A 16,177-nucleotide genomic window follows, 5' to 3' on the forward strand; every position below is an offset into this window, starting at 1 on the left:
CCCGCCAATCACGGCGCCAAAGGTGCTGCGCTGTGCACCGCAGAGTTTTCCCTCCCTAGGCTCCTCTTTTTCAGGTTTGCTTTTTAATTCCCGGTGTTTCCTGTTCCGGAGGCGCGGGCGGCGCCTGTGCCGTGGAGGCTGTTGTAGTAACCAGGCTTGGCTCTGGCGGCGACCCGGGGACTCTCTGTAGGTAAACGGGGGCGCTTGGTGGGTGTTTGGAGAGAGAGCATCCAGGGCTGGGCGAAGTGATCCCGGGAGTTGGGTCTGGCGGCCTCGGAACAGATCTGCCGCCGAGGGAGAAAGAGCTACCCTAGCTACAGATCCCACAGAAACGCAGGAGAGGGATGGGGTGGGCGCCTTTCGTCTGTTTGTGGAGCTCAAGCTACGGCCCAGGCCCGGGGCCACCCGGGGCGGGAGGGGCGGCGAGTCCCGGAGTCCCGCGCTTACCTCGCAGGCTGGCGGGAGATGCAAACCAGCGAACGGGCAATTGAGCATCCGCCAGGAGGAGGCCGGGCTTCAGGGCTCAGCCATGGCAACGTGCGGGGTCTCAGTTGACTTGTATGTAGTCACACCTTGAAACTCCATGTGTCCATTGACGTTCCGGACTGTATAGTGTTCAGAATAGCTCCCTCGGTTTCCCTGCTTTTAAACGGCAGCCCAGGAATAGGCATTTTCCATTTACATTGAATTCATTGACTTGAATTGAACTTTGCATCCATAATACAATGGTTCAGTATTTTTTAGCTTTTCTGACTGTAGAAACGCCCAGGGTGGTCTGGTAGTGAGTGTTCCATTCCAGTTTTACTTTGTTCAGAGGTGTTAATTACCCTGACTGTTGCCCACCTCTAGCTTCAGTATATTCCTTTTTGTTATCTTGGACACTTTACACCCTTATTTTCTTGTGTTTATCAAATTGAATTTTTCTTTTTGTAATGTTGGAGATATTTTATTATTATTTAAGCATTTGTTTACGGGTTTTGAGATCCTTGAGCCTTGCAGGTTTGTGTGCCATATTTGTCTACAGAGCTCGGGACAGTGCCTCATGTGTATTGGGTCAATACATGATGCAGGAGTCAGTGAAAAATGTCCGCTTCCCAGTTGGTTTCCCAAATGCAGATTTGTGGGAGAAGCAGAAGGAAAATGCAAACTTAGTGACACAGAAACGCACACAACGAGAGTAAAACCTGCCTGCCATTTATTGTGTGTAGAAGCTGTGAAGGATGCAGAAGTGACTGAATGAAGCCATGATTTCAAGGATCTAGTAACATAACGAAGGAGTTCAGCATGGGTACCCATGACTGTTACATGAGGCAGTTTCTGGTAAGTTCTGTAAAAGGAGTGAGTCGCTTTGTAGACCCTGTCTGGAAAAAACAAAATAATAATAATAATAACAATAACAAAAAGAAAGTATAGACTAAGCAGTAGCAGTCTAGAAGGGATGAGATTATGTTCCCAAAGAAAATCAAGAATGCTTCACAAATGAGGTTCAATAAGAGGTTGGTGGATGGATAGGAATTCACTGGACAAGTTAGGGAAGTTTCATGATAGTGCTGGGTATGTCAACTCATGAGGCTCACAGGGCTTGGTGGAGATGGAAATAGGATGATGAACCTGGGAGAGATTGGGTTCAGGTTCAGATGCAGAGCATGGAGTTTGTACTGAGTTCGTTCTTTTGGCTGTGAGGAGCCTGAGGTGCCAATGGTAGCTCTTTGGCTCCCAAGTTGAATCATGAGAGTATTAGAATGAGGAGTATTATTTGGTAACTATGTTTATTAGATAGTAATTGGTAGAACTCAGTTATTTGTCATTTTTTTTTTTACCTTGTCAGTTCGAGAAGAAAGGCAGGCATTTTTAAAAAGTTTATTTATTTTTATGTATGTGTATCTGTATGTTCGTATATATGTGCATTAGTCAGGGTTCTGTAGAGTTAAAGAACTTCTGTATGTACAGAAAAGGGATTTATGAGAATGTCTTACAGACTGTGGCTCAGCTAACCCAATAATGGCTGGCTATGAATGGAAAGTCAGGAGTCGCTCAGTCCTTGAGGCTGGCTGTCTCAGCCAGTCTTCATTATATTCTGGAATCCTGAATAAGTGGGCTCTAATGCCAGTGAAGGAATGGGCTTGCCAACAAGGCGAGGGCAAACAGGCAGAGAACAAAAGTTTCCTTCTTCAGTGTCCTTATATAGGCTTCTAGCAGAAGGTGTGGCCCATAATCGATCTAAATTACAGATCTGAATTAAAGGTGTGTCTTTCTACCTCAAAGATGTTCTTTCAAAGTAGATCTACCCCCTTCAAATTAAGAAAATCTCTCACAGGTGTGCACCCTGTATAGTTAAGATGACAACCAAGAAATAGCCATTACAGTATGCCTACATTAGTGGTTGTCAACCATGGGTTTCGACCCCTTGGGTCAACAAAGTGATTTCATGGTTGGGGTCACTGCAATGTGAGGAACTATATGAAAGGGTTACTTACTGCATTATGAAGGTATATGAATGTATTTGAATGTATGCATGTGTGCAGGTGCCTCCAAAGGCCAGAAAAGGGTATTGTATGTATCTCTTGGCAATTGTGAGCCACCCAACTTGGGTGCTGGGAACTGAACTCTGCAAGAGCAGCAAGTGCTCTTAACTGCTGAGCTAGTCTCAGCCCCTAGAAAGATGTTTCCACATTAAGGCCTTTTGTGTTTAGTATTTGTGTACTTTTTAAAGCATTTTGCCAAAGTTCAATTTATGTTGGCATTGTTCTTCTGTGGGACGAGCTGAGAATGAAGGTAAAGAATTGTAACTTGTGTTAGCAAGATTGTGGGTCTATTTGAATTTGAATGCAGGTTTCACTGTGATTTGGGGGTTGGATTTATGCCTACTTTATGTTACAGTGGAGGGAAACGTGTCTGTGAGGGATGGAGGAAGTCTTTCCTTCAATCTTGTACTGAACCAGAGATGGGAGGTAGTTGTACTTTTGGTGAGTTTAGCAGCAGTTAGTTTTGAGTTAGTACAACTAACGAGGGCAGCTTGCAGTTTGCTTGGAAACTTGAAGGTAGCTTGGTATGTTCCTGATTGTGTTTACAGGCTAAGCATTTTTGAGGGTTTAAAATTACTGTTAAGATAATTGTAAGCAAATAAACCTCTCCTTTATATCATTGACAGTTGTGAAAATGTGTTTAATTATTTTATTCTTTCTGTCTTGTAGAAGTTATGTTCTGAGTGGAAGATGTAGCATATCTAGAGGATATATCACCATGCAAGGCAATACATGGTAAGTGGTATGCTGGGAGTGGCACTTTAGGGGGACTAAAGAAGAGAGAGTAGGTAGTGGGCCAGAGGGTGGGAAAATTTCAGATAACTGGGAAGGGCAGGGACTGTTCATTCTTCTATCATAATACATTACAGGTTTGTGTGCCAGGCTAAGAACTAGACCAGGAGAGTTAGTGAAACATCCTAGAGCCATCCCCCAATTGAGCTTGAAGCTCTTGACTGCAAGTAGGCTTTGAAGGTAGAATTACATAATTAAGTGGTGGACTGTGGTGCTTGTAGGACCTGCCAAGAAGTAGCACAAGAGTATTGTAAGAGTGGGAAGTCTAAGGAAGATGTATTAGTCAGGGTTTCCTAGAGTTAAAGAATTTATAGAATGAATCTATGTATTACAGAAAGGGGTTTATTAGGATGACTTTCAGACTGATGTCCAACTAATCCAACAGTGGCTGACTGTGAATGGAAAGTTCAAGAATTCTGTAGTTGCTCAGTCCATGAGGCTGGGTGTCTCAGCTGGTCTCAGTATATGCTGGAATCCCAAAGAAGTAGGCTCTAATGCCAGTGGAGGAGTGGGCTGGCCAACAGGGTGAGGGCAAGCAGGTGAAGAGCAAATAAGGCAATTCTTAGAAGAGAAGGCATGCAATTGGGAGCTTGCTTATAATTTCAGAGGGTAAGTCCATGATAATCATGGCAGGAACCATGGTGGCAGAGAGGCAGGCTAAACCACAGGCAGCAAGGCGAGAGAGAGAAACTGAGCCTGGTGTGGGATTTTGAAACTTCAAAGCCCGCCCCCAGTGACACTGTTTCTTTAACAAGGCCACATCCTAATTCTTCAGTTCCGTTAATTGGAGACCAACCATTCAAATATATGAGCATACGGGGCGGGGGGCCATTCTCATTCAAACCACCACACTTAAGACTTAGTTTAATACTATTCCTGACTTTCTTTAATCCCAGTTACTTCCTCCATGTATCACCACATAGGAATATAAGGATTTTGAGGAAGCAAAAAATGTTTAGTCTATAGTAGCATTTTGGGGATGTTTGAACATTAAGAAGAGGAGAAAGTGCAAAGTTGAGGCAGGACTGGCTGTGGTAGTCAAGTGCTGGTGGCAAGAGTCTGGTGGTAGGGAAAGATGGGAAATGGTGGATGGAGAGTGGTGGTCCTCCAGTTTTTGGAGATGGGGCTCCAGGTGCTTGTAGTAACAAGCTTCGCTAGGAGCAGGAAATTGGGATGGGGTTGGATGCAGATGAGTTTGGTAAGTTGATATAGCATTTGTTTCAAACCCTCAAAGCCCACCCCCTGTGACATACATACTCCAGCAAGGCCACACCTCCAATAGTGCCACTCCCTATGAGTCTCTGGAGGCCACTTTCTTTCAAACCACCATAGGGTTCATTGGGATAGTCTCATACTTGGGAAAACCTGTTTACATAGTGATGTGTGTGTGTGGCCACATAGATACATGCAGAGGCCAGAGGATGACCTCAAGTTTCATTTTTTTCCTCGGCACCCACTGTTTTTTGAGATAGGCTCTCTCACTCACCCTAACCCTGTCTGCCTTTCCCGTTGGGGGATTACAAGCACATCCACATGTTTGGCTTTTTCATGTATTCTGGGGCTTGAACTCAGTTCCTTGTGTATACTCTGTCCTCACTCTGTATACCAGGCTAGCCTTTAACTCAGAAATCTCCCTGTCTCTGTCTGCAGAGTACTGGGATTAAAGGTGTGCGCCATCACCACCTGCTGCCCTGGAGTTTTTTTGTTTTTGTTTTTGTTTTTTTAATGTTTTTTTTTTAATATTTATTTATTTGTTATATATACAGTGTTCTGCAGGCCAGAAGAGGGCACCAGACTACATTACAGATGGTTGTGAGCCACCATGTGGTTGCTGGGAATAGAATTTAACACCTCTGGAAAATCGGGCAGTGCTCTTAACCCCTGAGCCATCTCTCCAGCCTGCCATAGAGTTTTTTTTTAAAGAGTACTTTGGGCAGTGCTGTTAATCCGTGAGCCATCTCTCTGGCCCTCCCTGGAGTTTTTCTTAAAAGATTACTTTAAAATTCCATTTGGTGTGTGTGTGTGTGTGTGTGTGTGTGTGTGTGTGTGTGTGTGTGTGTGTGTCACAGGATACTTTCAAGAGTCACTTCTCTTTCCACAATATGGATCTTGATGAGACCCATGTTTTGATTTCTCTTTTCCTTTTCTCTTAAAAGTCATAGAATGTCATTCCACCCAGGCCGTGGGTGTCCCCGAGGACGAGGAGGACATGGAGCCAGACCCTCAGCACCATCTTTCAGGCCCCAAAATCTGAGACTTCTTCATCCGCAGCAGCCTCCTGTGCAATATCAATACGAACCTCCAAGTGCCCCTTCTACCACGTTCTCGAATTCTCAAGCTTCCAATTTTATGCCTCCACGACCAGACTTTGTACCGTACCCTCCACCCATGCCACCGTCGTCGCAAGGCCCTGCCCCACCCTGCCCAGCTAGGCCCCCTTACTCTAACCACCAGATGAGACACCCTTTCCCTGTTCCTCCCTGTTTTCCACCCATGCCCCCTCCAATGCCTTGCCCTAACAACCCACCAGTCTCTGGAGCACCTCCTGGACAAGGCACTTTCCCCTTCATGGTACCTCCGCCTTCCATGCCCCATCCTCCACCCCCTCCTGTCATGCCCCAGCAGGTTAATTATCAGTACCCTCCTGGATACTCCCACAATTTCCCACCTCCCAATTTCAACAGTTTTCAGAACAACTCCAGTTCTTTTCCACCCAGTGCTAATAATAGCAGTAGTCCTCATTTTCGACATCTCCCTCCATACTCACTGCCAAAGGCTCAGAGTGAGAGACGGTCCCCAGAAAGACTAAAGCACTATGATGACCACCGGCACCGAGATCACAGCCATGGGCGTGGTGAGAGGCATCGATCCCTGGAGCGCCGAGAACGAGGCCGCAGCCCTGAAAGGAGAAGACCGGATAGCCGCTACCGGTCAGAGTATGAGCGGGGGAGAACGCCATCTCGACACCGAAGCTATGAAAGGAGCAGGTAAACCCACATGCGGAGTTGAGTAAAGCCACAGAGGCACAGACATGGGTAATTTCTGTCGTTCTGCAGACCAATGAAAACTTGTGAACTTTTTTTTGTTGTTTTTTTGAGACAGGGTCTCTTTGTGTAGACCTGGCTATCTTAGAACTTGTTCAGTAGACACAAGCTGGCCTCAAACTCACTGAGATCTGCCTGCTTCTGCCTCCTGAGTCCTGGGATTAAAAGCATGTGCCACTACTGACACCACTACTTGGCAGGTACTATGATTTGTTTTTTTTTTTTTTAAAGCAAGATTTATACGTTTTAGAAGAGAGATCGAGAAGTTAATAAATTGTAAAGAAAAACAGAATTTAAGTTGGGTGGTGGTGGTACACTCCTTTAATCCCAACACTTGGGAGGCAGAGGCATGTGGGTCTCTGTGTTTGAGGCCAGCATGGTCTATAAAGCAAGTTCTAGGATGGCCAGAGCTACACAGAGAAGCCCTGTCTTAAAAAAAACCCGAAATTTTTTTTTTTTAATAATTTATTTAACTTTATGTGTATTGGTGTGAAGGTGTCAGATCCCCTAAAACTGAAGTAACAAGACAGTTGTGAGCTGCCATGTGGGTGCTGGGAATTGAACCCGGGTCCTCTGAAAGAACAGCCAGTGCTCTTAACCACTGAGCCATCTCTCCAGCCCCCGAAATTTTTTTTTTTATCCATAAGCATTCCAAAATAACTTGTTCTAATCTTGACTGTAAGAGCTTTAGTCTGCATTTATTAAGTAAATAGAGTTTTCTAGAAATCAATAGGTTAAGTGAGTCATGGAATATTTTGCTGTAAGGTTAGCTCATAAGGTCTTGAGAAGATTAGGTAGACTTCTGTTTAGCTCTTAGTGCTAGAGATGACTTCTGAAACTGCCTGTGTAGACTGTGCCCATCCCTGTAGTCAACCAAGGAGGCGTAAGTAGGAATAGCACCTAGGATTTCCTTAGTCGTGGGCCATTTCTTTAGAGGAAGCTCATCGAAGAGACGGTGCTTTGAGTCTTTGCTGAAAACAGTGCTGTGTATTATTTCTTCTAAGAGAGCGGGAGCGAGAGAGACACAGGCACCGGGAAAACCGCAGGTCACCATCTCCAGAAAGGTCCTATAAAAAAGAGTATAAGAGATCTGGAAGGTAAGTACCTGTAGGATTATGTCTTAAAATTCATATTTCTGTATGTGCAGCTGTCTGCCAAGTCTTTATTCAGCTCTGGCCAGGGTGGCCTGGAAAATAAGCCCAGCGTTAATACTGTTGGTGTTTGAGGAAAGTTTTGATAAGCGTCCCCAGATTAGAAAGAGTGTGTGTGTGTGTGTGTGTGTGTGTATGTATGTATGTATGTATACATCCATCCACAGTGCTCTAAAACTATGAACTAATAACTCTAGATTTAGAAATACAAGTCTAGATAAAAACTCTTGACATTTATTCATAATTATGTTCTTAAATTTACTTGTTTCAGAGAAAAGAGCCAAGTGTTCAGTTATACCCCCTTTAGCAAACCATGATTGTGATTGCTACAGTTTAAAGCATCAGTTCAATGTTAAAAAGCACATTAGATCATGGTTGGTCCTGGAATCTGACAGATTGGAGGTTGATCATTAATTCCCTCAACTTTGTTACTTGTGAAGTTATCCGATCTTTTTAAGCCATAATTTTACATAAAATAAGAATAGTTATATTTTCCTTATTGACTGGTGAAGTCTTTAGTATACACTAAACACTTGGAACCAATCCTAAAATAAGTACCAAAAGAATGGTTACTATATATAATTATGTGAGCACTTGACTTTAGAAATAGGTAGTGTTTTAGTTAGGCTTTTCTATTACTGTGGAGAGACACTATGACCATGGAAGCTCTTATAAGGGAAAAGGTTTAATTGAGGTGGTGTTTTACAGTTCAGAGGTTAGACTAATCAGGTGTGTTAGGTGGGCAAGGTGAAACAAATGCAACATTTCTTTTCATAATTAAACAAATGTAACACATCCTTACATCATTAACAAAGGCAGCAGAAACATATAACACACCTTTACACGGTTAAAATAATACTCTGCAACATAAGCAACTGTAGCACCTTTTTACATAGTTACAGTAATATTCCACAACAGTCTCATGGCTCCATATGTTTTGTTTTGACTAGAACTTTTTGGTTTTTGGTAGCAAGACTAATGATGCATGCTAATATATGTGTTTAGCAGTTATAGAAGTTTTTGAGACAGGGTCCCAAATCTAGTCCCAGGCTAGCAAGGGGCTTACTGTGTATCAGGGAGTTCTAGAACTTGAAACAGACTTCCTACCTTTGCCTCCCATGTGCTGAGATTACAGGAATGATCCTTCATGCCTGTCTCAAAAGACTTTTGACTGTGATCTAGAGGTAAACTTTCTTGGATAATAGTAACTTTATTAGTTGGACAGTGGGTGACCTCTGATTTAAAAATGTGGCTATTCTTACTAGCTGTCTTTTTGGAGGATATTTTTTAGCTTCTGTCTAAGTTTAATAGATTTAAGTTAGAATCTACTCTTGATTTTTCCCAAGCACATCCATGTATACATTAATCTTCATGTATTTTAAGCCCCAGGAATTCAAGGGTGGTAGATTTCTTACCCTCTTTACTAGCTAAGTTGATATTATTATTTTGAGGGCCAAAATTAGGCACAGTTTTGTTTGACTCAGTAATAATGCTCAAGTCTGCTTTTCCAGGGGGTAGGCGTATTAGTACTGTGTCATTCACATGACTTGTCAGGCTAAATCCATAGCTAAATGGAGGCCATGTTTTAGGAAGCTTATTTATTTATTTATTTATTTATTTATTTATTTATTTATTTATTTATTTATTTGTGGGCAAAGCAGAATGTGAAAGATTCAAACTAGTATCTTCATTGATGAAATTGTCCATAGGTAGAGATTTGCAAATGCTTTCTAAGTACCTTTTTCTTCTAGGAGTTACGGTTTACCAGTTGCTCCTGAACCTGCTGGGTGCACACCAGAATCACCTGGGGAGATTACTAAAAATACAGACTCTTGGGTGCCACCCCCGGAAACTGTGAATCAGTAAGTAAATCTGGGAATGTAAGTGATTGTGATGCTAGCAGGCTGGCATTTGGGAATCACTGGATTTGTGAAAGTTGGTGTGGTGCATTGGCATGGCATTTGCATGTAGATGGAAAATGCACCAGGTAACTTAGAAGATGCAACATTGTTTTTAATAACTAGATCTTCTGTTCCCCTTCCCTTTGAAGTCGTTCTCCAAGCAGGGAGAAAAAGAGAGCTCGATGGGAGGAGGAAAAAGACAGATGGAGTGACAGCCAGAGCTCTGGCAAAGAGAAGAGCTACACTTCCATCAAAGAAAAAGAGCCTGAGGAGGCACCTCCTGACAGAAATGAGGAGGAGGAGGAAGAACTGCTTAAACCCGTGTGGATTCGATGCACACATTCAGAAAGCTATTACTCCAGTGACCCCATGGATCAGGTGGTAGGTCCAAAGCGGAGACCATGTCGACTAGGGTTTCTCCAGTGCTGCAGATAATTCTTTGTGGTCATCGCCTGTGTATTGTATTGTTGCCTATATATTGTGTTGTATAAGCATCTTATAGGTCCTATCCATTTGATGCTAGTAGCACTCTTCCCCAGTGATGACAACCAAAACTGTCTTCAGACATGGCCGTCTGTTCCCTGTATCAGTTATGATAAAATACCATGACAGAAACAACTAAAAGGAGAAAGTTATTTTGGCTTGTGGTTTCAGAGGATTAGAGTCTAAAATGGCAGCAGCTGGCTGGAGCAAGAAGCTGAGTACAGCAATCTATTACTAACCAGGCCTCTGCCTGCTTGTCTTCTGGGACCAGACAAGATCGGGCACCTTCAAGATGATATGGTGTAGAAAAAGATCACATCTCAGCCGCATGTAGGGAGCAAAGAGCAAGAACAGAAGGCAGTGTGAGGATATTAACACTCAAAGCCCACGCCCAGAGACATACTTCCTCTAGCGAGTCTGTAACTCTTAAAGGTTCCCTAACTTCCCCAAGTAGCAGAACTGCTTGGGAAACAAATGTTTATACACGAGCCTATGGGGGCGGGGGCATATCTCATTCAAACCACAACATTCCCTGAGGGGAAATAACCCCAAATTGAGAATCATGGTTGCAGAGAAAAGTTGTTTTAAAAACACCAAAGGCCAATGGTATGGTAGCCTAAATAAGAATTCTGCATTCTTTGATGCTAATGGCTTTAATACTGGTAGTTTCTTGACCTCTAATCTATAACTAGTCTATGGCATCGTGCCTTCTTCTCTCTCTCTCTCTCTCTCTCTCTCTCTCTCTCTCTCTCTCTCTCTCTCTCTCTGTGTGTGTGTGTTTGTGTGTGTGTGTGTGTGTGTTTGTGTGTGTGTGTGTGTTCGTGTGTGTTCGTGTGTTGTGTTTTCCACAAACGGAATTTGGGATTCATTTTGAGGTATATCCCTGACCAAAAAGATCACTAGCCATAGGAAGTTTCCAGAATATCTTGGTTGATTTGGGGAAAAGAACCCATTTGGTCACCATAGAGGGGACTCCATGTGCACAGCACTTGGGATAAGCTTCTGTAGCTCTCAGCTGTGAGTACTGCCATTGCTAAGGTGGACTCAGCTCTCTACATACTTCTCTTCATTTATCTTCATCTTCACTTTATTTTCTTTCATCTTCTCTTCTTTGTTTCTGTTTCTTCCCAGTAAAGATTATGCCAACTCTGTTAATTATAAATTAGGCTCTTGTCAATATTTGAAACAAGGTTCATTAATTAAATGAATCGGTACTACAGGTTTAGGTCCCAAGAAGTTGGCCTTGTGAGATTTAGTTCATGAGGTTAGGTAAGATGGGTTTTTACTGTTTGGGATTTTGTAAAAATAGAGATGCTCCTTGGTTTAGGACAGGGCTACATCTCAGTAACACCATTATAGTTAACCATTATAGTATTATAGTTATTCTAACACCATTATAGTAACACCACTATAGTCATAGTTAACCCTACTCTGCCTTAAGTGTGTTTAGAACACTGAGGTTCTACTCTGTAGTTGGACAAAAATCATCTTCTACAAAGTTTGTCCTACAATCAAGTATTGAGTAGCTCATATAAAGTTTGGAAACATGAATCCAAGAAATCCTGGCAGCATAATATGAAATAGAATACGGATTCTATCTTTTCATATGGCGTGCCTGCCTGAGAGCAACATCTCACAGGTCCTTAAGAGAGGACCATACAGCATTTGTTAATTGGGGAAAAGATTTAAACCCCAAATCTGAGTAGTTTTTTCTTTTTAAACATTCACATATTGTGTGTATGTGTGAGTGCACACGTGTGTGATCACAGGACCGCTTGTGGGAGTTTGATTCCTCTGTCCACGAGGAAGGTATGGGCTTGAACTCAGGCTGTGAGGCCCAGCAGCCAGTGCCTTTACCTGCCAAGCCCTCTTGCTGGTCCTGAAACACATCTACTGAATAGGTATTGCTTTTGGACTGCCAGTTGCTTCTGTCAGTGGGGAACCTGGAAGATTGCCCTGTCTGTGTAAGAAAAGACTTGAGAATCCATGATAGTGGAATGATATGTGATAAGTTGGAGCAAGCTTTTAAGCCATATAGTTCATGTTATGTAGCAAAGGGAAAGTGCACATGTGGAGCACTTCATGGTGCTGACATTTTATTCCAGGTTTCTAATGTTGTCCTAATTAATTGTCACAATGTCTGTGGTAGGATGTCAGTGTTCTGTTAGTGAGGCTTGCTGCCATAAGAAAATACTGCTACTTGAGTGAGTAGGTTCAGTTTTCTTACTAGGTGTCCAGAAGGAAGACATTTGGTAACCACACCTTAGACTAAATCTCTCATTATCTGGCCTTGAGAGTTAATAGTAACCACACCTCAGACCAAGTCTTTGGTTATTTAGATAAGACATCCATGCCTAAGACCAGACAGCCTACAGTAGCCACGTCTTAGACCTTTAGGTGTTATTTTAACCTTGGAAGAGTAAGGATAGTTTTGAACTCTCTGACTTTAAGCCAAGATGAAGTGAAGCCACTTTAGTATGTGTTTGGCTCAGAGTCTCACTACCAGTGTGTGGCATTTTCCTTTTCAGATATTGATTGCATTGGGACTTTAAAAATGGCATCTTGTAGTTAATGGTTTTTAGCATAGTGATTATTAAATGGTTTCTCATTACTGCTCCTTTACTTTGAAAAGGGAGATTCTACTGTTGTTGGAACAAGTAGGCTCCGTGACTTATATGACAAATTTGAGGAAGAGTTGGGGAACAGGCAAGAGAAGGCCAAAGCTGCTCGGCCTCCATGGGAGCCTCCGAAGACAAAACTAGATGAAGATTTAGGTGAGTGGAGGAGCCTGTGTCTGCTCCTTTATTACTGCTTGATGCTGGGGAAATAACCTTCAGAGTCCCAGCTTGAAACATTTTCTTTTTCCTTTTATTTTTCTTAGCTACAGTCAGCAAATATGTGGTCCTATTTTCTCAGTCACGCTCCAGAATATGTAAGATCTCATTTTCTAGGTTGGGCTAACAAGTGTATCTTTTGCAGAGCTGTCTAGCTTTATAACCAGAAAGTATTGTGTTCCAGCATCCTTCTAAAAGCAGGACCTGTGCCTGCAACCTTAAAACAGGCAGGTGGTACTTGTTGGCTCTTCCATTGCTCAGTGCTCCTTGTTTGATGAGGAAGCATCAGCCCTGTGTGAAGGCCTCTACCTACTCACATAAATGTCTGTTTTTAAGTGTCAGTTCTGAGTTCAGTTTGAAGTAGCCGGTAAGATTCTCCACTTGGTCTAGTGTTTTGAGGTAGGTTCTCATTCTGTAGTCTTGGTAGCCCTAAATTTAATCTCTTGCCCAAGCCAGACTTAAACTCATGGTGGTCCTCCTGCTTCAGCTTCTGGAGTGCTAGAATTACAGGCTACACTGTGTGCTGATGGTATTACCTTTGAGGATAGAAATGTTTTTTGCCACTCTGTGTCCTTAGCCCCTAACAGAATGCCATGCTCAGATGTTACTGCACTTGATCTTGGCCGGAAGGTGGAAGTGTTCCCGAGACATTCCATATGCCCAGATTAATTTTGTCTCATGTCATACAGTAGTGGCAAAATGATAGACTCAGAAACCAATGACCTGGCTCAGGATCCCTGTTTTCCAATCCTGTCTCCATGCCCTGACTACACGGCCCCTCTTCATCCCTTCTCTCCCTTCCATCAGTCTCCTTTCCAGGGCCTGAGTCACAAATGCCCCTTCTGGGAAATTGCCACTGACCTTTCTGGCTTTTAGAGGACTAACTATTGAATAGTGTGAAATCACTATTGTGTTATTTTTATTTGATATTGGTCATTATTCTCATTTTCTTTATAGAAATCTGTATTTTCATTCTTTCCTCAGCTAGATTATGACTTAGCATTACAAACTGTCTGGTTTTCATGGCATTGCTTGGCAGTGTTTGGTGTCGAGTAGCCCCTCAAAAATTTTCTAGATCTCAGCTGCTCCTTACCTTTGAGGTTTAGGACACTTGGAAGTCTTTCAGAACCTTTTGTTAAGTTCATGAACTTCTGCTATGTTTTCTCCTGCTTTCTCCTGCCTTCTGCTAGAGAGTTCCAGTGAATCTGAATGTGAGTCCGACGAGGAGAGCACCTGCTCAAGCAGCTCAGACTCCGAGGTGTTTGATGTCATCGCAGAGATTAAACGCAAAAAGGCCCACCCTGACCGGCTGCATGATGAACTCTGGTACAACGACCCAGGCCAGGTTCGAGTGTTTTTATGCTTTCGCTATATGAAGGTTGCAAACCCACACATCACATTTACGACTCAGGGCTGAGAAGATGCATGTTGGCTGGTATAAAAATGGACCTTTACTCCCGGGGCTTGTGTGTCATTTTTCAGAGCTATTTCCTTTCGGCTTCAGAGTTCAGCTGCAAAGTGTGAGCACAGAACAGCTGTTCCTTGAATCATGTTGATGGTGTTTGTGAGTTGTGTGTTGGGAGCAGGCTGGTAGTGCTGTTAATTAAACCTGCAGTAGGAGGAAGAAGAGGAATGGCAGGACGAGGGAGAACTTGTGGGTCTTTGTAAAGCAGTTCACCTGGAAGGGATCTTGCTGCTAAATAGTGAACTGACTCACTCTGTGCAGTATCACTTGTTTTAGTTGGTAACAGGTCATGAAGTTTTGTAAATTTGCTCCTTCGTTAAGCATGTGAGCTAATAATGACTTAACAGCCGAAACATTTAAAGTAATATTTGATAAAAACAATGTCTATACGTGTATATTTATTGTTATTGAGACAGGATCTCACTATGCAGTTTTGGCTTACCACTTGAGTGATGGGTTACAGGTCTGTGCCACAGGGCTTGGCTCTAAAAAAAACGGTATCTTTATAGCAGATTTGTATATTACAAATGCACAGTCCATACAAAAATGTGTCTTTTATGAATGTGAATTTGTTACACATAGTAAGACCTGTCCCTACTTGCTCTGCATGATAATTTACCAGTTACAGTTTGTGAATAAGTTTATGCCATTCAGTATTAATTAGAATTTTCTTCTGATTCTTGTCAGGTAACAGCCATTTTAAAGGCTTTTTAAATTTTTTTTTTTTTCACTGAAACAGCCCTTTTATTTTGATTTATGTTAAGTGTTAAGTGTTAAGTGTTAAGATATGCATTGTGCCTGCATATCTCTTTGTGCAACATGTGTGTTCCTTGTGCTCACAGAGCCCTGCCATTCCTAAGGTGCTGTTACATTTTCCTTTCTGTTCAGAAGGAGGAGTTGCATTTGATAGGATAGAATTTACTAGAAGCTGTAATCCCTTGTTGTTTTTCAGAACTGTACACCATTACTACAATATAATTTTAGAACTTTTTTTTTTTTTTTTCCCTAAAAGAAAGCTTTCTGCATACCTGCTCTTTTTCACTGGTGGTTGTTCTCAGTCAGGTAGTATCTATCAGCCTTGCTTTATGTATGTTACTGTCCTGTTCAGCCTCCTAGGGCCCTTTATTCTGTTGATTGTACTTGGTTTCCTGTTCTCAGTGTATTTGAGCCTTGTGAAGGGGTCCATGTGGGAGCGTAGACCCTGGTGGAAGGCAAGAATGGAGGCTGTTTGTCTGCTGCCCTGGAGCTCGCACTGGCACTAGGAGTGTGTTGTGACCATTGATGGAAAGTTAGAAAGCCTCTCACTTGTCAGCTGTTACTTCAGATAATATCCCAGCACTGGTTTTTTGATAGTGATGCTATTTTTCTGCTGTACCTCCAGGAGCTTTATATTTCCCAAGAGACTAAAAAGAGTTTGGCTTTACTATTTCTTGTCAAAGTCTTATTGAGATAGTTTCATTTATATTTTAATTGAATACAATGAATTATAAATCCCTAGAACTTCAAAAACAACAACAACAGCTATCAATATGTAGTCACCCTTCGGTATCTATGTTAGATTTTGATTCCAGGGTCTGCACAGACACTAAAATCCACAGATGTAGTCTTTTATGAATATAGTGTAGTATTTACATATAAGTGACACACACCTCTTTTCTGCTTTAAATATTTAGATAAATGTGTGCCTGCATGTGCACAGTGGATAGAACACAAGCACAAATGTAATCCTCAGTATGTGTGTAAATAAGTGTGTGCTGTGCGTGTGCATGGAGGTGAGAACACAAGCAAGGGTGTAATCCTCAGGGACCTTCCACCTATTGTTTGAAGCAGAGTTTCTCATCGGCCAGGAACTTCACCTGTCTGGCCTAGCTAGCTGGTGTGTGAGTATTCAGGGAGGGACCTTGCCGTTGCTAGAGTTCCAGGCATGTGGTATGTGTGGAATACTCATCTTTTTTTTCTGTGCTGCTCAGCACTTCGTTTCT

The 16,177-nt window shown here is 42.5% G+C and overlaps 1 protein-coding gene across 6 annotated transcripts in view; it reads left to right on the forward strand.

Moving 5' to 3' along the window:
* The first annotated feature begins 30 nt into the window (after positions 1-30).
* Positions 31-16,177, forward strand: part of Drosha (drosha ribonuclease III) — a 107,124-nt gene continuing 90,977 nt past the window's right edge. For 2 of the 6 annotated variants that reach the window (XM_027401241.2, XM_035440620.1), the window contains exons 1-9: positions 37-190; positions 1,209-1,320; positions 3,195-3,260; positions 5,474-6,304; positions 7,366-7,458; positions 9,264-9,374; positions 9,563-9,794; positions 12,529-12,670; positions 13,921-14,075. In XM_027401241.2, the coding sequence (XP_027257042.1) occupies positions 3,244-3,260; positions 5,474-6,304; positions 7,366-7,458; positions 9,264-9,374; positions 9,563-9,794; positions 12,529-12,670; positions 13,921-14,075 (1,581 nt within the window). In that variant the 5' untranslated portion in view covers positions 37-190; positions 1,209-1,320; positions 3,195-3,243. Of the gene's footprint in view, positions 191-1,098; positions 1,321-3,194; positions 3,261-5,473; positions 6,305-7,365; positions 7,459-9,263; positions 9,375-9,562; positions 9,795-12,528; positions 12,671-13,920; positions 14,076-16,177 lie in introns of all 6 variants that reach the window. The other 4 variants (XM_027401240.2, XM_027401242.2, XM_027401243.2 and 1 more) reach the window with 4 other exon arrangements.

This window comes from Cricetulus griseus, chromosome 2 (genome assembly GCF_003668045.3).
Source record: "Cricetulus griseus strain 17A/GY chromosome 2, alternate assembly CriGri-PICRH-1.0, whole genome shotgun sequence".
Lineage (NCBI taxonomy): Eukaryota > Metazoa > Chordata > Mammalia > Rodentia > Cricetidae > Cricetulus > Cricetulus griseus.